At 50.7% G+C, this 20,212-nt stretch overlaps 10 protein-coding genes across 12 annotated transcripts; 8 read left to right on the plus strand and 2 right to left on the minus strand.

The window, feature by feature from the left end:
• Positions 1-660: 660 nt before the first annotated feature.
• On the plus strand, positions 661-1,694 carry PV10_07859 (uncharacterized protein; the record flags this gene model as incomplete). Its single annotated transcript, XM_016372813.1, has 2 exons — positions 661-1,031; positions 1,085-1,694. The coding sequence occupies 2 exons, from the start codon at positions 661-663 to the stop codon at positions 1,632-1,634; spliced, it is 921 nt and encodes a 306-aa protein (XP_016222145.1). The 3' UTR covers positions 1,635-1,694.
• A 247-nt stretch (positions 1,695-1,941) lies between these two features.
• PV10_07860 (uncharacterized protein) lies at positions 1,942-3,218 on the plus strand. The gene has a single exon (XM_016372814.1). It carries the CDS (start codon positions 2,061-2,063, stop codon positions 3,060-3,062), a length of 1,002 nt encoding a protein of 333 aa, XP_016222146.1. The 5' UTR covers positions 1,942-2,060; the 3' UTR covers positions 3,063-3,218.
• A 209-nt stretch (positions 3,219-3,427) lies between these two features.
• PV10_07861 (uncharacterized protein) lies at positions 3,428-4,778 on the plus strand. Its single transcript, XM_016372815.1, has 2 exons — positions 3,428-3,658; positions 3,754-4,778. The coding sequence occupies exons 1-2, from the start codon at positions 3,645-3,647 to the stop codon at positions 4,136-4,138; spliced, it is 399 nt and encodes a 132-aa protein (XP_016222147.1). The 5' UTR covers positions 3,428-3,644; the 3' UTR covers positions 4,139-4,778.
• Positions 4,779-4,937: 159 nt separating this feature from the next.
• Positions 4,938-7,148, plus strand: PV10_07862. Of its 2 annotated transcripts, XM_016372816.1 has the most exons (4): positions 4,938-5,263; positions 5,324-5,391; positions 5,451-6,008; positions 6,089-7,148. In XM_016372816.1, the coding sequence occupies exons 1-4, from the start codon at positions 5,011-5,013 to the stop codon at positions 7,055-7,057; spliced, it is 1,848 nt and encodes a 615-aa protein (XP_016222148.1). In that variant the 5' UTR covers positions 4,938-5,010; the 3' UTR covers positions 7,058-7,148. The 2 variants fall into 2 exon arrangements, with proteins under 2 accessions (XP_016222148.1, XP_016222149.1); XM_016372817.1 differs by having other exon boundaries at positions 4,938-5,391.
• A 511-nt stretch (positions 7,149-7,659) lies between these two features.
• Positions 7,660-9,029, plus strand: PV10_07863 (uncharacterized protein; the record flags this gene model as incomplete). The annotated part of the gene is made up of 3 exons (XM_016372818.1): positions 7,660-7,855; positions 7,914-8,334; positions 8,393-9,029. 3 exons carry the CDS (start codon positions 7,660-7,662, stop codon positions 8,787-8,789), a joined length of 1,014 nt encoding a protein of 337 aa, XP_016222150.1. The 3' UTR covers positions 8,790-9,029.
• A 189-nt stretch (positions 9,030-9,218) lies between these two features.
• Positions 9,219-9,822, plus strand: PV10_07864 (uncharacterized protein; the record flags this gene model as incomplete). Its single annotated transcript, XM_016372819.1, has 1 exon — positions 9,219-9,822. Exon 1 carries the CDS (start codon positions 9,361-9,363, stop codon positions 9,820-9,822), a length of 462 nt encoding a protein of 153 aa, XP_016222151.1. The 5' UTR covers positions 9,219-9,360.
• PV10_07865 lies at positions 9,793-11,169 on the minus strand. Of its 2 annotated transcripts, XM_016372821.1 has the most exons (3): positions 10,986-11,169; positions 10,823-10,923; positions 9,793-10,729 (listed from the first exon to the last, which is right to left on the minus strand). In XM_016372821.1, exons 2-3 carry the CDS (start codon positions 10,865-10,867, stop codon positions 10,046-10,048), a joined length of 729 nt encoding a protein of 242 aa, XP_016222153.1. In that variant the 5' UTR covers positions 10,868-10,923; positions 10,986-11,169; the 3' UTR covers positions 9,793-10,045. The 2 variants fall into 2 exon arrangements, with proteins under 2 accessions (XP_016222153.1, XP_016222152.1); XM_016372820.1 differs by having other exon boundaries at positions 10,823-11,169.
• Positions 11,170-11,479: 310 nt separating this feature from the next.
• On the plus strand, positions 11,480-14,974 carry PV10_07866 (uncharacterized protein). The gene has a single exon (XM_016372822.1). It carries the CDS (start codon positions 11,686-11,688, stop codon positions 14,848-14,850), a length of 3,165 nt encoding a protein of 1,054 aa, XP_016222154.1. The 5' UTR covers positions 11,480-11,685; the 3' UTR covers positions 14,851-14,974.
• On the minus strand, positions 14,842-17,363 carry PV10_07867 (uncharacterized protein). Its single transcript, XM_016372823.1, has one exon. It carries the CDS (start codon positions 17,114-17,116, stop codon positions 15,035-15,037), a length of 2,082 nt encoding a protein of 693 aa, XP_016222155.1. The 5' UTR covers positions 17,117-17,363; the 3' UTR covers positions 14,842-15,034.
• A 430-nt stretch (positions 17,364-17,793) lies between these two features.
• Positions 17,794-19,131, plus strand: PV10_07868 (uncharacterized protein). Its single transcript, XM_016372824.1, has one exon. The coding sequence runs from the start codon at positions 18,539-18,541 to the stop codon at positions 19,085-19,087; it is 549 nt and encodes a 182-aa protein (XP_016222156.1). The 5' UTR covers positions 17,794-18,538; the 3' UTR covers positions 19,088-19,131.
• The last annotated feature ends 1,081 nt before the right edge of the window (positions 19,132-20,212 follow it).

Genomic DNA, 20,212 nt, shown 5'->3' on the forward strand with positions numbered 1-20,212 from the left:
AGAGCGTGGCTCCCTGCTGTGTGGCTGAGGTTGGCCATGTGTGTGGGTTTGATTATCGCTCCTCTATTTCCTCCAAAGAAAGGTACTTCAGATGTCAACTTCTTCTATGCAACTTACGCCATTGTGGGGCTTTCAATGTATGTGTCACGCCCGGTACTCAATCCCGCTTACTGATTTGAAATGCAGATGGTTGTTTGCAATTGCTTACTGGCTCATCTGGACAAGGCTTATCCCACGCTTCAAAGGGTACAGGCTGGAGGAGGAAGTCGATATCCTCGGCGATGGAACCACTATCACTAAACTTGTCCGCAAGGACATATAATCATTTGAAAAGACGTTTGAATGTGGATTGATAAGCAATTCGTGGTTGTGTTGGACCCTACACCTCCATATCAGTCTATCCTCGGCCCTCCTAACCATACAAGTTGTCTACCGGGCACGCAATTGAAACTCTTGACACATTATTGGCCCTGCGCGGTGACACACTCTACATTTCACAGGGCGGCCCCCCTCACCCCGTATATATCGCGTTTCCCGCCTGAGCGATGGCGTGCTTACTGACAAATCAAAGGCACTCTCGGCCAATGCCATAAATACAAACAAGACTGCTATTGTCTGGGGAAATCAGAGTGGACTTCGTGCACTCAATATCGTCTCATCATGGCATCCGCAGCAGTCCAACACCCTCAGGGGCATTCGACCTCGTTCGAGCCCTTGACGACCCAAGTCCAGGAGAACAAGGCCCCCGAATCTCAAAAGCATCATGTCCAGACTGCCCTGAACTATTACAAGGACCCTGGTGATGGCTCCCTCCCACCGCCATCTTATGTGGGAAAACCCGAGACATACGAAAGACCAGTGGCACCCCTTGATGTGCAGATTTACGATGTCCGAGGGGAAGAGGACAAGTATGATCTCGACAGCCATGGCTTTCGTTTCGTTCAGCACGAGAGCGTCGAGAAGGACTTTCTTGACGATGACTTGATCAAACAGCGCTATTACCCCGAGGTTGAACAACTAATTAAAGACCAGTATGTCAGCTCCAGTCTTGCAAACTCGGTGAGAGACTAATCCCTCAACTCAGGACCGGTGCATCTCGGGTTTTCATCTTCGACCACACCATCCGCCGTGTCGACAAGGATCAAGGCCGAGACCCGAACAAGGCTGTTAACCTGCGTGGGCCCGTCAATCGAGTCCATATTGATCAAAGCTACTCGGCGTCCAAGTCTCGTGTTCCTTACCATCTGCCGGACGAGGCTGACCGGCTGCTTCAAACACGCTACCAGATCATCAATGTCTGGAGGCCCATTAAGCAAATTCTCAAGGACCCTCTCGCCGTTGCCGATGCACACTCGGTTCCAGACTCTGACCTCGTCCCCGTTTCTCTCATATACCCCAACCGCAAAGGCGAGACTTACACCGTCCGCCCCAACCCAGAACACAAGTGGTACTTCCTTTATGGACAAAGGCCTGATGAGGTGACTTTCATCAAATGCTTTGATTCTAAGCTCGATGGCCGCGCTAGAAGAATCCCCCACACGGCGTTCAGCAATCCTGCCCACGTGGATGATTACAATCGTGAAAGCATTGAAGTGCGTACACTCGTTTTCTACGAAGACCAATCAGCTGAGTGACGGACTCACATGGGGCAGTCAAACATATAATTTATTCTTGTGTTCTAACAAATTGATGACCTAGTGATGTACTTCTATCATGGATCCTGCATCTTTGTCCTTATCATGTCTAATGCTATAATAAACGGACCTTGAGACAATCGTACTAGACTCATGTATGGACTAAGGCCTTTGGTTGATATGAAAGAGGTATGGAGTGTGACTCATTCGCTTAGCCAGAGACGCGTGTCTGCCTATTGATAGAAACCTTGATCCCACTTTTCTCGCAACGCTTGCCGTTTAAACCCGCCCGTGCCCCCTTCTACGACGACAGTATCATGGATGAATACGCTTCTTAAAATTGAACATTTGTCTTTGGATATCTGCTTCATCTCGCCAGCTGTCCCTGCGAATCATAGCCGGATTAGTATCAATTAGCTTTCCAATATGACGACAGCTCAAGTCGTTCACCAGGAAGAGGAAACCTTCCGAAACTTCGATTCAAAGGCAGCAACTGACTATGCAAAGTTCCGCCCAGGCTGGGATGACGAATTCATTGCAAACCTCGTTAGCCGTCACACATCCCAGGGAGGCAAAACTGATGTGCTACTCGACCTGGGCTGTGGCCCAGGGACTTCGACTCGGACACTAGCAACACATTTTCAACGTGTCATAGCACTTGACCCCTCGCCTGCCATGATCGAGGTAGCTCGTGGCATTCCCAGCAAAACTGCTCTGGGTGAATCTGTACAATATGAAGTCGGGAAAGCCGAGAGTCTGAGCGCTAACCCATTCATAAAAGGCCTCACTCAGGCTGGCGACGGCCTAGAGAGCGTGGACGTCATTACGGCTGCCACAGCTGCTCACTGGTTCGATCTTGACGCCTTCTGGATCGAGGCCGCAAAAGTCTTAAAACCAGGAGGCAGTGTCATCTTCTTCGCCTCGGGCGAATCTCATATCGACCCGAACACTACTCCCAATGCGGCAAAATATCAGCAGCTGATCGACTTGTTTCAAGAAACTGTTCTAGTACCATATGAGGCGCCGGGCAATAGGCTGACCAGAGAGCTGTACAAGAATCTCAGGATGCCGTGGGACGTTGCAGAAGCGAACCCTGACCTCCAACCTGTCTTGAGTGTCTTCAAACGGCAAAACTCGGTCAGGCAAGAAATCGACAAGAGTGGGCAGCTTGCCAAAGGGGAGAAATTCGTGCGAGGCGGTCGAGCGGATTTCAATACCATCAAGCTGATACTGGGAACTGCAAGTCCCATAGTGAGGTGGAGACAGGCTCATCAAGAACAGCTCGAGAAGGGCGAGATTGAGGATTGCGTGGATGAGTTTTTTAGGAAGGCAAGGGAAATCCTTGACGAAACCGAGGAGGGCAGGGGCCGAGACTACATCGATACAGGCCTGTCCATTGTCATTCTCGTAGTTCGCAAAGACAAGTAGCAAGAGCCATTAAAAGATGGCCGAATTCAACCACCACCCCTCCGGCACGGCCAGTGGAGATTACCCTATAAGCAGTCGAAGCATGTCATGTGACCCTTGAGTTGATGTTCAGTCGGGTGACACGACGTCTACGAGAATTATGTAGCTAGTGACAACAAGGTGGCTATCTCAAAGATGTTGTATCTTGGATACCCAGTGTCGAGAGTATCAGGCTGAGAAAAATAAGGATCCATGTTGCCGCTTTAGTAGGGAGAGCATGACATGCCGCATAGGTCTACAGAAGTGTCTAAAGCGGCGTCTCTCTCGGGCAGATTTTCCTAACTTCTTGGCAAACTCCAAACTGCATTCATGTCGATGCAGGTACACAACGAGTCTGCAATGCCACGACATACGCGATAGGATTGGAAGCGGGTGCAACTCAGCGCGAACATATCGATAACCCGAACAACCATCACATCGTATAGACGACGTGGTTCCCACCTTGAAACGCAGCCATCCCAGCCCAAGTGTTGTCTGTGGTAATCAACACAACCTGTGCCACAACAGAATCATCTCGCCTTTTCTGTTGTTTCCAACATCAAGATGAAGCTCGTCCGGTATGTCACCCTGATAGTCGCGGGTCCGTCGTCTTTCATTTCAGCGACGACGCCAAATATGTGTGGTCTTCCCCGCTGACATCTTTTCTACTTAGGTTTCTTATGAAATGCGCCAATGAGTCCGTCACCATTGAATTGAAAAATGGCACCATTGTCTCAGGCACCATCACCTCCGTTTCTCCTCAGATGAACACTGCCTTACGTGCGGTGAAAATGACCCTCAAAAACCGCGCCAGCTCATCGTCGCCCGGCGAGACAGTCCAACTCGACACCATTAACATTCGAGGAAGCACGATTCGCTACTTTATTCTACCAGACTCCCTTCCGCTTGACACTCTGTTGATCGACGATCAGCCCAAGCCCAAGAACAAGGCAAGAAAGGAGCAAGAGGGAAGAGGAGGACGGGGAGGTGGTCGGGGTGGTCCGCGGGGTAGGGGTCGCGGCATGGGACGAGGAAGAGGAAGAGGTCGAGGGTTTTAATTGAGTACCCACGGACACCGCGATTCTTTTTACAGAGGGATAAGAATTTTACAAAAGAGTATCATGGAATTCGGCGCGAGCGGGAGCGGACCATTGCCATGTCATCTTTGCGCCTTGATAAGGCGCTTTACATGGAAAGATTTGATTCATACCAGAAGACCCGACTCGACCATCGCTTTGCAATTGCGATTCGCGATAAATTGCCTCGCTCGGCATTTGGACTCGCGATTTCATTAAGGACACGGCATGACTTGGCCTTCAATGGAAAAGTTGCTTAATTATATCGATGGGGCCACAGTCCAAAACGAACTAGGGCCGCAATGGTCACCCCGGCGTTTGTCGTCTCATTGGCCGTGGTGGGAGCATATGTGCGTCGGCGTCTCCTGGAGGATTATCCACCATCAAATGAGAACGGATGGACGAAGGCATTGTACATCATTACAGCCTCTAGCTTCTCCCATCCGTCACATTCTCAAGGGTCCTTCTCGACCATCGTGGGAGTTTCAAGTGGGACAGCGTAGCTAAGAAGACTAACGACTGCCCATGGAATAAAAATTCGATGCTCCAAACTCTGTTCAGTGTGGCCCTGTGGCCTCCATCCTTGTTGATCCATTCTGCTGTAACTAGGCCTATGTGCAATACATTACATTCTCTTCATCTGTAATTGGCGTTGGCGCACTTGTGTGGCCGGAATGATCCACCGTTCTCCAAAATACGGCGGTGTAGAAACATCGAGTGTGCCATTATAAAGGACACGCACCCTCGACCTCGACTTCCGGCTACCAGACTAAATGGTGATATTGCTCCTTCGAATCCTCGTTATATCAGTCTAATGAGTGCTGAAATTTTGAACGGCGCAGAATGACGGTACAATGACGGCCATCGTTTCCTTTCTCCGCGAGTTGTACTCACTTGATACCTTGGACACTCGTTTCACCAACTCTCCCTCGATACCTCCTCGGACAGCGAAGGGCAGTCAGTCGTCATCGACAGAAAGAGACAGGAAGAATGTACCCGCAGACGTCTCGCCGTCGCGGTGGAGGACACCTGAGTTCTACTTCTATGGCCTCGTCTTTCTTTTCTGCGTTCCCCAGATGTATTGGGCTGTAGTTCAGGTTTCGCAGCGTAAGACTAAGACATACATCGAGACATATGGGGACCATGAGATCTGACGGGTGTTGCCAGCGGACTCTCCAAATTATTCCAGGTATCAGCACTTGCTCTCTCCAGGCTGGCTGTTTGGTCGTCAAGTGGTAAGGAAGAGGCTGCGAATGCCTAGTATCGAGTGCAAGTCGACTGATTTCGTACATAGGACAACTCAGACGCACAGTATGCTGGTTTTCGAGATAACGTTCCGTATCTGGCCATTCTTGTTTTCCTCCATCCAATGCTTCGTCGGTTATACGAGCGCATGACTTCGCAGTCGACGGCTACGGAAACCTCTCCAGTCTCACATGGCCAGGCCCAGGCGAGGCTGGACAGTCGGCTGAGATTCGACTTCTTCTTCTCACTCGTATTCATCTCTGCTTTGGTTGGCGTTTCAGCACTGAAAATTCTCATCATCTTGTTCATCAACTTCAAGATAGGCACTGCATTGCCCCGAAACGCCATACCTGTGGCGACGTGGGTCTTCAACATTGGGATCCTATTTGCCAATGAAATGTCCCAGGGATTTCGATTTTCATCCCTCAGCACTGCGCTAGAACCTATACACCCATCTGTGACCGATTGGGCCAAGGCACTGGATTCTTTTGGTGGCATCATGCCACGTTGGGAGGTCTTGTTCAAAATTACTGTTTTGCGCATGATCTCCTTCAACTTTGACCATTACTGGTCACTGCAACGATCAAGGGCAGGCAGTCCATTGGAGGTATGTTGACTTGGGAAGCAAAGTTTTCCAATACTGTTGCTCCCATTCGGATATTGGGGCCTTACACTGACATGATCAAGAAGAAACAACTTGATCCCGCAGCACTTTCGGAGCGCGATCGAGTGTCAATTCCCGCACCTGCACCGACGTTCACATCGTTTCGAACATACCTTGCCTACATCCTTTATCCTCCGCTCTATCTCGCCGGTCCGATTTTGACGTTCAACGACTACATTTCACAGTCAACGTATCAGATCCCGTCAGTAACTGCTCGACGGACGACCCTATATGGCATACGCTTTTTGGCGACACTTTTCTGCATGGAATTCCTCATCCACACGACCTACGTAGTGGCCATTTCCAAATCCTCGCCGGACTGGTCAACATACACGCCATTCCAACTGGCGATGCTAGCATATTTCAATTTGCACATCATCTGGCTCAAGTTGATGATCCCTTGGCGATTCTTCCGGTTATGGGCCTTGGTTGACGGTATCGATCCGCCTGAGAACATGGTTCGATGCATGAGCGATAATTATTCGGCACTGGCATTCTGGCGTGCCTGGCACCGAAGCTTCAATCGCTGGATCACTCGATATGTGTATATCCCACTTGGAGGAGGGCCTGGTGGGGGTGCTGGACAGATCCGTGGTACCATCAACATGTTGACCGTCTTCACCTTTGTGGCGCTGTGGCACGACATCAACCTTCGGCTGTTAATGTGGGGTTGGTTGGCGACGTTCTTCATTATCCCCGAGGTGATTGGTGGTCTTTTGTTCCCGAAATCAAAATGGAAGAGTCGACCGGAAGCGTATCGTGTCCTGTCTGGAATTGGGGCGGTATTCAACATCCTGTTATTGATGACGGCCAACCTAGTGGGGTTTGCCCTTGGATTGGATGGACTGATGGGCTTGGTGCATGGCATCATAGGCAGTTGGCAAGGCGCAGTGTTCATGCTCGGAGCTTGTGGTGCATTGTTCGTCGGGGTTCAAGTCATGTTTGAGCATCGCGAGGAGGAGAAGCGGAATGGCATCCGATTGAAATGCTAGCTTTTGGGTCCTGCACCGACACGACCGCACTGTACAAAAAACTCGGGATCTAATTATGACCTCAATATCATGTCTCTGTACTCATTCGATGGCTGTAACATTCCACACTTTTCTTGTGCTGACAAGATCTCCAACCTGGCATTGGGGACAGTTTGCCAAACGTGTTTTTCTCGACCGAGAAGTTTAGAGACCCATATTCCCCAATGAGACAACGACTCCCCCACCTCAAAAGACATGGATCGCGCTCACCAGTCGGTATAAGTTGGTTGATCTGCCCCGGAAATCTCGATCCTTCTTTAATATTTTGAATTTCATCGATTAAGAGAACTGAACTCAGTGTGGAACAACGGTCTTCCACACTTTGCGCTCGAATTACTCGCTTTCGCTGTACCACCCCTAGAGATTGTGGATAGCCTAAACTTCTCCATCGAACATTTCACACACGTCTTTGAGAACGTCTTTGTCACTAAAGCAACTAGGTTATAGAGGTTCCTGGGCAATTAATAAGAAGAAAAAATGTCGGAGAGAGTAAGCATTCCCAACAACGGGTTAAATCATATCGACGATGAACGAATTGGGCTAGAGATCCTTTGAGTCCAAAAATGCCAACTAATATTGTAACCACGCAGAACGACTCATCCCAGGAAGATAAGCTGCCGGCTTCCATGTTCAATGACAAAGGAGACATGGTCAGGCCAGCGACCGTCTTCCGTAACTTTATCTCTCGAGAGCCAGGAGCCCGATTTCCTCCCGAGAAGGGACGATACCATCTCTACGTCTCGTATGCTTGTCCTTGGGGTGAAGAAACAACCGGCCATGAACGAACGTTCTGCTTGCATACTGACCAAGACTGCAGCTCATCGAACGCTCATCGTGCGCAAACTCAAAGGTCTCGAGGAAGTGATCTCTGTGACAGCAGTGCACTATCACATGAGCCTAAGCACAAGCTGGCGGTTTGTTGAGCCCGGTGAGGAGGTGGAGTGGCCCGAGTTGACAACTCCTGATCCTCTGCACAAGGGTTTCTGGGGAACCAAAGCCTTGTACTATCATGCAGATCCCAATTATTCGGCCAGGTTCTCAGTGCCCATTCTTTGGGACAAGAAGCTTGACACGATCGTCAGCAACGAAAGCAGCGAGATCATCCGGATGTTATACTCGGAGTTTGATGATCTGCTGCCCCAAGACAAGAGGTCGGTGGATCTGTACCCAGAAAGTCTCAGGGCAATCATTGATGAGACCAACATATGGACGTATGATGATATCAACAACGGTGTATAGTGAGCATGATCCTTCTTCACATCTTTTCCGAGAGCCAAATTCGCTGACTAGAAGCAGCAAATGTGGCATGGCCCAGAATCAGGAGGCATATGGTAGAGCGGTGACGAATCTGTTTACGTCGCTCGACCGGGTTGAATCTCACCTGTCGACACACTCAGGTCCCTACTATTTTGGAGAGAAGATCACCGAGGCAGACGTGCGGTTGTATGTCACCATTGTCCGATTTGACCCAGTCTATGTTGCCCTGTTTAAGACCAACAAGGGCATGATCCGTTACCAATACCCGTTGATCCATCGCTGGCTGAGGAATCTGTACTGGAACGTCCCCGCGTTTAAGGAGACGACCAGCTTTGAGCATATCAAGTTTCACTACTTTCGAAGCTTAACTATGGTCAATTCTGGGGGCGTTGTACCTGAAGGTCCAATTCCACATATTTTGCCAGTGGATGCATAAAGATGGGGACGGCTACTATCAAGCTGTGAGGCTTGAGGTATGTTGAGGTATGGGGACGAGGGTCGAATGAAAGAGATATAAAAGACGCCTGCATAATCACCGGGACATGATATAATTGTCCATGAGGTGTCGTGAGATATCGAAGTGGCATAGGGTGATGGGTTGGAATAGTTCTAGTCAAGGTTAATAAATGAAGCCAGAAGCAGGAACTTCGGAACACAACTCCGGCGCAAGCGTGGGGAAGGCGCTAGGGGCCGAGGGAAGATGGCTCCTGCCCTGTCACGCCTCTGATGCAAGTGCTGTGACGTCAACGCGACATCTCCAAATTATGTAAAGCAAAAGATTGAAATGATGGAGATGATGGAGATGATGGAAATGATGATGCTCGCCAATGGTCATTCAGTCTTGATAGAAAGACCTTGCCAACTGCCCTACCTTTCAATGACTTCACCCTCTTTTTGCATTTCAATCTGACCTCTACCCGATACCAACAGTTTTCAACTCACATATTGCACCTGGAGAGCCTCCCCTCACGGCGGTCCTCAACCTTTCCATAAAAACTACTTCCAGCATGACTGGCTCAACCATCCTACGCCTCTCTAGGCGACTTCCTACCATATACAGTCCCATCCAACCGGCCCTTAAATCCCATTTTCCCGCCTCAAGTCAGATGTCACCCCTACGCACGCTGTCCACCACTCGATCAATGAATGCTGCCGAAGCGAAGAAGTCTGCTGTGAAGAACCGCGAAGAGATCAATACTGACGCCGACGAGTATTCACAATCTGGGACCGACGATGCAACAGCCAGAAACGAGCAAGCAGCCTTTGACCCCAACATTACAGATCCCCACGAAGCCAAGAAAAAGGCTGGTGAGGGCAACGAGGTTAATCCGCTCGAGGCCAGTCCGGCCAACCCAGACCTCAGTCGGGGCACGGCCGAGGAACAAGGCGGGGCCAAGAAGAAGATGTCGGAAGGTGGTGGAGGAAGAAAGGGAGGGGGTGAGAAGGGAAAGGGAGAACAAAGCGTATGAGCAGCCTCATCTGCTAAAAGCATCAGGGTTGTAGATAGTAAGTATCTGTCGTGGTCGAAGCCAGGTTGTGTACACACCTGCCACTGTGCATAATTATACCTAGGTAGTCATTCTGATTGCCTACCTCCGACTGAGCAGAGAAACTATGGGTATCACCTTCTGCCAATCAAACTCCAATGCGCCGCATGAGGTCGAATCCTTCATTGTGCTCAAGATGCATGAATCAGTGAGCCAATTCTTTCCACTCCTTCCCACCAATGCGAATTATATCACTCTGTCCCAAGACAATCACTTTCTCCTTGATCTCCCCCTTCTCCGCCCTTGCCGCCGTCAACACGGCTGCTCTGGCGATCGTCTCCGCATCCTGGGCCCAGACATTTCTCAGACTGCTATGGATATGACCCATTCCCCAAGCGAGATTCTGCAAAATCTTTTCCGTGGGTCGGCTTTCTTGACGATGGCCTAGCAAGAGCCCAGGACGGAGGATAATGGTGTGGTCGAACGATAACTCTTTGATGTGGTCTTCGATCTCGCCCTTCATGCGCGGGTAGCCGAACATGGATTTGGCGTCGGCACCTCCAGACGAGATCAAAACGAAAGTCTTGACGCCTGCCTCCTTGGCTGTTTTCGCCAGGTCCAGGTTGAAGTCATGCTCCAACTTATACTGCTTGTCAAAGCCACCGGCGGTGGCTCTAGTGGTCGCTAGGGACGAGAAAAAGGTGCTGGCAGCGGGTGAGGAGGAGGCAAGATGAGGTCCCCATTTCGTAAGGTCGGCGTCGGTGAATTCCTTGACAGGCACTGCAGCATCGGCGGACGCCGCTGGCGGCAGAGCACGTCGAGCAAGTACCTCGACGCTGGTATAGGGTGAGGGAGCGCCGGCCCTTAGCACCGAGAGGATCTGACTACCCTAATACAAGCATGCCTGTCAGCAGGAGAGTAAAGGTAGAAGACCCCCGTAGAGCATTCCAGGGATCCTGGTCAATGTGACGGCGTTGCTTACCACCAGGCCTGTCGCTCCAACCACAAGGGCTGTAGGAGTGGACATGCTTGTCTTGTCAGGATTTGTCGATGTAGTGTGGACTTGAGCAACGGAAACAAGTACTTATTGAAGTGTGAGTAAATTATCGTCAGTAGAGACCAGCTCAGCGATGATAGATATATACCCTTGTGCTTCGTATGGTCTGCGCAGTGACATAATCGCAGGCAGTCGGATGATGAGAAACGGATTAACACCTACGGAGTAATAGGTCGTTGCGGCCGAAGGTCATGCCAAGGAGCGCACCCAATTCAGGTATATGGTACCTACCTAATCTTAGGTATGCGTACTTTATTCACGCATAAGGGGTTTGGTACTAGGTAGGTGCCTAGAGAGGTCGGCCGAGGCCCCTCGGCCCAAGCATCAACCTACAACCACAGTATGCCGTCACTTAGGTACCGTGGACAATAATGTCCGGCTTCGGACGAAATAGTCAGGGTCCCATGGTCTGGAGCTCAGCAAATTGCGCGGAGCCGGAAAAACTGATCATCCGGCTTGGAGAAGCTGTCTATTCCATATGCGGACTAGTTGCTTCACACTGGCACTTACCCTCACTAGCGCAGATTGCGTGATTTGGACTTCCACCAATTTTTTCCAGTCTTGCATATTGATGGGGGAACTTTTTGGTTCACGGCGAGATCTGGACGGTACACGGTGGGTTTGCCGACCAGAAGCCGACCAATCCCCCCAAAAAGATGTGGCGGGCATGAAACCCAAGAACGTGTCTCCGAGATAATCATCTTCGAGGTAAGAAATCCTTGTAGTCCATTCTTCATCCCTTCTGTTGCCTCCTGGTGTCGACTCTGGTCCAAGAAGACGGCATCACCATGGCTCCTATCGTGTCCAACAGCCTGCCGTTTGGCAAGACGCCTCCGCTGTCTACCATCTCCGGTCCAACATATGTTACCGGACAGACCCTCGTTCAACAGGTTGCCTACTTGCTCTCCGACAAGATCTTCTCCTATTCCCCCGAGACATTCGATCTAGACGCCGCCGCAAAGTCATGGTCTGAAGCACAAGAGTTGAACGTCAATGGATACAAAACCTCGGTTCATGGAAACCAGGTTCGCAATGGCGCCGGTGCCATTGCTCTGGGCTACATGTTCTCCAAGGACTTCGATTTGAAAAAGAGACACATTCCTCAAGGTCTCCTTGCCTCCTCTTCTGCACTTCGATTCCTGAGACCTGCTCTCGACCAACTGTCTCTGCTCTACTCGGTCAGCAACCCCTTTGTCGCCCATGTCGCAGCCCTGGATTACGATGGAACCCAAGCTGGCGGCCTTGTTGCAGACTACGTGTCTGCCCTGTCTGCTGCTGAGGATCTTGGTTTCGCCTTGGTCGCAACACAATCCGCCTACGAGGCTCAACACATGTCACTTCTTGCCACATTGCTCGCTCAAGATGTCCCCACCCTCCACATTTACGATGGACTCAGGACCAGCAGGGACACCACCAGGGTCATTGACATTCTTGATGCATCTGGTCTTGAAAAGGCCTATCACGCTGTCGCCCAGTCCTTCTCTGGTGATGAGCGCAAACACCTGGCGGTCGAGGGCAAGGCATTGAGAACTCTGCGAGCACTCAACGACGAGCTTGGCACTGATTATCAGCCCTTTGAGTATCATGGGCATGCAACTCCCGATGTGGTGTTGGTGACCTTTGGCTCCGTCGAGTCTTCCCTTGCAGCACAAGCTGCGACATCCTTGGCCAAGGCTGGAACCCGAGTCGCTTCCATCAACGTTCGCCTCTATCGCCCATTCCTAGAGGACCAGTTCCTGAACCTTCTACCAAGAACTGCCACAGTGGTTGGTGTCCTCGGCCAAGTGTCTGATCTTCAGGCAGTCCAAGAACCCGGCGTTCACTCTCATCTCTATGAAGATGTCCTCGCTGCCATTTCCTTCGGAGGGTCGCTCCATAATTTACCTGTGGTTCGTGATCTGAAGTATTCACGCAACGAGAGCTTCAATCCCTCCTCAATCGCAGCGACCTTCCAACTCTTGCTTGGTAAATCCCAGAATGACCAATTTGATTCACCCTTGGACAAAGCCGTGCAAGAGTACACCTTCTGGAACACCGACGATGCTTCCTCAGCATCTGCAGCAAACCTGTTGGCTCAAGCATTGGCCAAGGACTCCGCTCAGAATGTCACTGTTCATACTACCCATGACAACTTGGTGCAAGGAGGTATCCACAAGGTTGACATTCGGAAATCTCCCACGAGCTTAGACGCCTCGTACCCGGTCACTGCCGCCAGCACCGCCGTTGTCACTGACATCAAGTTGTTGTCTGAGTTTGACATTGTTTCAACCATTAAACAAGGCGGAAATCTCATTGTACTTCTTCCAGGAGTCAAAGACGAGGACGTCGAAAAGAAGCTGCCGTTGACATTCAAGAAGGCGGTCGCTGAAAAGGGTGTTTCCTTGTTCCTTGTCGACTCCGCGAAGAGCGACTTGAAACTGGAAAATTCTGAAACCGCATCCTTGATCGTGCAGACCGCCTTCCTCCGAGTGGCCTTTGGACGGAATGAGGAGGTCGCACTCCAGAAGGTGGCATCCGTCAACGGCTACTTCTCTTTGGACTCGGTCGCTGCTGATCTCGAAAAGACCTTGCGACAGATCGAGGTGCCCAAGGAGTGGTCGGAGCTTGACATCGATGGTGATAAGCAGTCCTTGCCAGCCAATCTCTCGACCAACAGCTTTGCCGGTTTCGACAAGGCCGAGGAGGAGCCACCCTCAGTCCTCCGCAACTGGCAAAAGGCGGCCAAGGGCCTGCTTTTCAAAGAGGCTTACAACACGAAGAACGAATTGCGTCCAGATCTCCCCACCAAGACTTTTACTGTCCATGTCAAGGAGAATCGCCGACTGACCCCGGAGACCTATGATCGCAACATTTTCCATATTGAATTTGACCTAGGAACATCCGGGCTCAAGTATGATATTGGAGAAGCGCTTGGCATTCATGCTGAGAACGACCACGACCAAGTCATTAATTTCGCCAAATGGTACGGCCTGAATCTTGACGATGTTGTTGAAGTTGCCGCCCGAGATGACCCCAACGTCTTTGAGAACCGAACTATTTACCAAGCCTTGACGCAAAATGTTGACATTTTTGGTCGACCGCCCAAGAAGTTCTATGAATCACTCGCTGAATTTGCCGAGGACCCTGTCGAGAAACGAAACCTTCTCACTCTTGCCGGCCCAGAAGGCTTCAAAGAATTCCAGCGCCGTGCTGAGGTTGACACTGTCACCTTTGCCGACGTCCTTCTTGACTTCCCATCTGCCCACCCATCCTTCCACGACATCGTCCGCATTGTATCTCCCATGAAACGGCGTGAGTACTCTATCGCCTCATGCCAAGCAGTCACACCGACCTCAGTGGCTCTGATGATCGTGGTTGTCAACTGGGTCGACTCTCAGGGCCGTGACCGCTTCGGACAAGCCACCAAGTATTTGCGCGACTTACGTGCCGGTTCACCCGTCACAGTCAGCGTCAAGCCCTCTGTTATGAAGCTCCCGCCCAAGTCTACCCAGCCACTCATCATGGCAGGTCTAGGAACTGGACTTGCGCCTTTCCGTGCATTTGTGCAACACCGTGCGCTAGAAAAATCTCAAGGAAAAGAAATCGGTGCGGTTCTGTTGTACATGGGCTCACGCCACCAGCGTGAGGAGTACTGCTACGGTGAGGAATGGGAGGCATATCAAGCCGCCGGGGTGATCACCCTGCTAGGTCGAGCTTTCTCGCGTGACCAGCCGCAGAAGATCTACATCCAGGATCGCATGCGACAGACTCTGGACCAGATCACCGATGCATACATCAAGCAGGACGGTGCCTTTTACCTCTGTGGACCGACCTGGCCTGTGCCCGACGTCACGAATGTCTTGGAAGAAGCCATCGCAAAGGATGCCAAAGCAAATGGTGTCAAGAAGGTCGATCCTTCCAGGGAGATTATGAAGCTCAAGGATCAAGGCCGCTATGTGCTCGAGGTTTACTAGTCGCACATGCCTGTTTTGACGCTTGCTGTCAATATTCATTATATCCAGCATGAGATTGCGTAGACCAATTTAGACTCAATTTGCCCTATAAAGCCATCATTCTTCGCTTTCCAACAATATGAAGTGAAATTCGTCAACTCGACGAGTAAACAATTCAGGTGCGAACGCCCCAGTTTGTCATGAATCACCCGGTGCATCGCTCAGTAGCAGGTCGATACCCAATCCCCAAACCCTCCATCAACCTCCGCTCTCGATCTTGCCAGGTGTCGGCATCGTCCATGACAGTCTTCCCGTCCCTGGTGACCTGTCTTGCCTTTTCCAGATCCAAAACATGCCCGCTGCCCCGATCCCTGACACCGGAAGAATCGAACTTCCAACCCCTGGTCTTGCTAACGAACCGTCTGATGTCCCGCTGAAAGGTGGTCCCGCCCGACCAGCCCAACACGGCACAGCCGACGGTCCGCCAGCCTGAGATAATAATGTCCACTCTCCTGTGGATATTGGGGTTCTTGTTGCCGCTTTCCCTACCTTCGTAATTCGGATCCTGCCATACACACAGCGCTTTGTCTAAGGAATCAAAGCCATGGCCCCTACCCTCGGAGCGATATGGCAGAGTGGCTCCTCCACGATCACTGGTAGTGGTGTGTAAAGACAGGGTATGGGTGACCCAGCCTTCAGTCTCGAGCGAGCGAACTACCTCGACAACGAGGTCGTGGGTTAAGCTTTCATCGCGATGGGCCAGAATCACATCGACGTCGCCGCACTCGGTCTTACCGCGCCGGTAGCCGCCGACAATGACACATTCCACGTCACGAAAGGTGTCGAAGTCTTTGGGTTTGATGTTGAGCGCCATTCGGGCATGTCGCAAAATAATGTCTCGAATGGCCTCCACTTCTCTCCGCGGAATTTTCTTCATAAAGTCATCGTAATACTTGACGCCGATCTGTTGCACACGATTCAGGGTGCCCCAACCGTACTCAACAATATCATCGAGATCTTTCCATCCATGGTCATAGTAGAACTTTCGCGCCGTGTCCGGACCAACACCCCAAATGTTCCAGAACACGCTCAAATGGCGTAGATCTTCGTTGGCTTCGATCTCACGCACAGCTTGCAGGTGCCTCTCTTCGTCGACCTCGGCCGAGTGATGCCATTCCGCCCACAACGAGGCGATTTTCCTCTCACACCCGGGCAAACGTTTGAGTTCATCGACACGAGTAATGCGATATGGGTAGGCAGAAATCGAGGCTATCGAGGTGGAGTAAGCGCGCACGCCAATTTCGTCGAGCGTCAGCAACCGCGCGTCGCGAATCTTGGTCAATTGAGAGATGAATGCAGAGTTCACCGTGTGCAACGGCGTGGACCGACAGCAGGCGTAGGAAGCATTTGGACTCGCCGCCCACTCTGGGAGCGGCGGGAGTGGGTTCTTGGCCTGATCTTCAGACTCGGAAGTCGTCTGGTGAGTCAGCTTTGGGCGGCGCGGGTGGGCAGACGTTGAAACATGTGATTTATGGTCGCCGAACCGGCGACGCGAAGGAGTAGTTTGAGATGCTGCAGCCGGAGCATCAGCTTTGGCTCGTTCCAGAATATCAGCGCTGACCGTCACGGTTCGGTTACGCAGCGAATGAAGTGAAGCCCCATCACTTTGTGTATGCTCTGGTGTAGCTTTGATATAGGTGACGTCAAGGTTAGAGTGGGGCTTAGTAGCGGCCTCTCCTTGCGGTTTGGCAATGATTTTGGCATAGTAAACATGGTGAGGCGTGATAGGAACGATACATTCTTGCTTCAGGCAAGCAGAGAGCCAAGAGAGTTTCAAGACGATGATGTGCTCGGTAAGATCTGGCCAGACCTGCGACGAGGCCTTTGCGGCTTGTGAAACCACGTCCTCAACCTCTGATGACAAAGATGAAGATGAGGAAGGCAGCTTCAGTCGTTGGCTACTTCTTCTTGCATCAGAAACGGTGCTCAGTTTCCGTCTCTTCCTTGACGGCTGAATTGAATCGACCACGGTTCCCGATGGAATGTGTGGCAGCGGCACCTCATAGGTCCAGATTCCCCGAGACCTGAGTTCAAAGGCAGCTCGCTTCTTCTGCGTGATCTTGCCAATAAACAAACGCGCCTCATGCGGGTCATAAGTTAGTGTTCCTTGAAATCGATAGATCAAATCCTCGGTCTGGTGTAGCTCGTCTGTCTGAAGGTGAGTTGGTAGGATAAAGATTGGAGGAGTGGACTTGAGACTCAAGTCGGTGACGGGGATGGTCGACATGTTTGCTTAATTTCATGTGAATGACGCCTTCCGCCGCAGGGCTAGAGGCAGTCCAGTTCAGGACGTCTCACGTTGCACTGCTCTGGCGCGGTATGGGTGTATCCAACTCCACTTGGATGATTCCATGTCGCAATGGTTGATCTTGGATGGTGACAAGGAGTGTACGCCAGATGGGGCCTTCTGAACATTGCAAACATAAATTTCATTCTCCTCATAGACAATGACTAGTGATGCATCTTCGCTCGTGCTTCATGTGTCAAGTGATTGGGAATGGAATGAATCTCTTGAGAGGATGACATGGAGTGGCGGGAAATCCAGGCCACGTGACTGGTTTCCCCACGTGACGTCATTAGCATCAGGCTGAGCATGTGATATCCGAAGGACCCGACCACATCCCATCACATCATGAGCCTCGAGGTTATAAGTATGCGTCAAAGCCAGCTTTAAGATCAGGTCTTTCAATTTGTCGCATGCTCTATGCAGCGTCTTAAAAGTAGATCACCAAAGGTGGGTATATGAGTCAGCTTTTTGGTCACACATGATGTTGACTAGGGCCTTTTGGGAGAACTCACGGGCGTCTCAGTCTCATTACGAGCTCTAGACCACTATCCTGACCGATGAAAGGAGCAGGCTTGATGTTTTCCATGCTTTTTGACCAGTCTGTCGTCATGTTGTCGGCAACGCGGATGACTTCTCGAGCTTCACATGAGTCGGAGAATCATGAAGACGACGGCAGAGGCATCGACCTGCTGACTCTCCTTCTAGCGGCTCCTTGATTCCTCATTTGTCCGCAAGGATGAGAAGTAGAGCAGTGCAATGCAGCTACCGATGCTACACCACATATCTTAGACTGTGGGATTTGTGCTGTTTGGTTCATCGGTGCTCAAACACAGTTCGCGACTCCCAGGCGGGTTCTCAACTTATCTAGAGCCAAGGGTCGCAAGAACACGTGGGATTGAACCATTGGTTCCAGCGATGGGTGCAACTCCAAGTCGATATAACGGGTTTAAGGTCTACTAATTCATGTCTAGCACTTTATTGGGACATGGTCTGAATTGAGCCGGACATCCTGAATCGAGGGTTATCTGATCTGTCCCGGCCGTGATGAATTCTCGGCCTAGCCAGGATGGCGTCTCAAGACAAGGCTGGTATCTTGTTGCCGTGACCTTGTCTTGTTCATTGTTTTGCAAAGTGCAGGCTACAGGTTTCAGAGGCTCATTGTTACATCGACATGGTACAGTAGCTCTGGTCTACTAAACGTGCACCTTTTGGTCAATTCATACCATAAGAACATGATCAGACCCTCTCCAGTGATGTCTAGCATTTATTATAAAGGATATTCATCCTTGGGGGGGTATTTTCAATCCATCACTAGATGTCATATCTGAGGCATCGCTTTTGGGCAACTGTTCAAATGAAGATATGAAGGTTTCAAAGGTATCTGCTGGCACTACGAATAATGGCGTCGCCTCCAATAGCATTCCTCAACAGCCGACATCTTTCATCTCTTGCACAAAGTTGTCTTCAGTTTCTGATGATAGCTTATCGACACCTACATCCACTTCAGCTACTTCAGATCCCGCAACATTGACGAATCAGGCGACCCCTTCTGGATTGATTCCTACACGATTCTACTCGGAAAGCAAACTCGTTGTTGATTCGGATGGACCTAAGTTGCTCTCGCCAGAACTAGCACCAACACCAACAGGGCCGCGTGAAACATCTACTCAGACTCAGCAGGCACATGCACTTGAGACATCCATACCACCACCCAAGGCTAGTGTCATTGTATGCAACAAACGTCCCCAGGGTGTATCACCCGGCGGCTTTGGGCGGCACACCAACGACTGGCTCAGAATCAATGTCAATCTCACCGCCACGAGTTCCAATCTGGCCCGCCTGGTCGTCGATACTGTGGCAGAAGAAGTGAAGAAGTTGAGGAAGGAGAACTCAGAGGGGGGTGGTCAATAATGAGCATGTCGTTCTCGTTTGCAGATAATTTCTGATCAATTTGAACGATGACATCCACTGTCATTGTCGTTGAAACCAGTGGATAATATGGCTTGTGGCTGTGCTCATAATTATACTGCTAGGTTGCTGTCAGGTTGATTCGAATATCTCTCGAAGCCTGTGTTGGCCCACGACCTTGGCTGTTGTCAACCTTCATGATATCATTATAATACGTCTATCTGGTTCGTGGTCTCGTGACGAATCGTAAAATGGGATCAGGCTAGCACACGCCAAACGCCCGTTCTCTCGAACTCCTCGCATCTTTTCCACCAAAAGCATCGCGACACTTCTTGCCCAGAGCCGCACTTCCAGACCTGATGAAGCACACCTTTTGCTCAGGTTGAGTCACATCATTACCGCGGTGGACGGTCGATGCACTTGATTTCGTTTCAAAGCGGTTATACTTCTGGAGGAGGGAATGCTCCGAGTCGGGATCTAAAAGCATCGATTCTGTCACCCGGTGCCAGAATGTTGCATTAAGTGGGGCATCTCCAGGCCATTGGATGTTCGGTTTTGCCTTGTAGATGTCATTGCCGACCCCTTTCCCAGGAAATAAGGGATTGGAGTAAGCTCCCCTAACATCATATTCTCTTTCCCACACTGGTTTCGTCCATTTCAAAGAGTCGTTGATATTGGCAAAGTATGTTTGTGCTCCAAGAATCTCAAAGGTCTTGCTGTCAACTTGATAGACCCGATAGCCGCTGTTTAGCCCCGTTAATGGAGTGATGCTCGGTCCAATGTACCCGACTTGTAGTGGCTTGGAATAATCTATTTTGGTCGTATCACGGTGTCCAGTGACGGGATTTATTGAGTCAGGAAGATAGTCGTAGAACAATTGCAGTTGGTCCTTATGAGTATGGCCAAAGAAAACTGCGGCGATAGTATACGGCGAAAATCGCCGTACGATACTGTAGAACAAAGCACTAGGGTTTGCCAAAGAAGTGGTTCCGTCGTAACCGGTCAGAACATGGGCAATGATCCAAGCTCGTTGACTGCGCTGTTCACAGGCGGTCAACTCCTGGGCGAGCCAAGAAAGGAGGCCATTCGGATCGGGATTGGTGGTGTTGAAGTAGTTGAATGGGTTTG

Source organism: Exophiala mesophila, assembly GCF_000836275.1.
Source record: "Exophiala mesophila strain CBS 40295 unplaced genomic scaffold supercont1.5, whole genome shotgun sequence".
Lineage (NCBI taxonomy): Eukaryota > Fungi > Ascomycota > Eurotiomycetes > Chaetothyriales > Herpotrichiellaceae > Exophiala > Exophiala mesophila.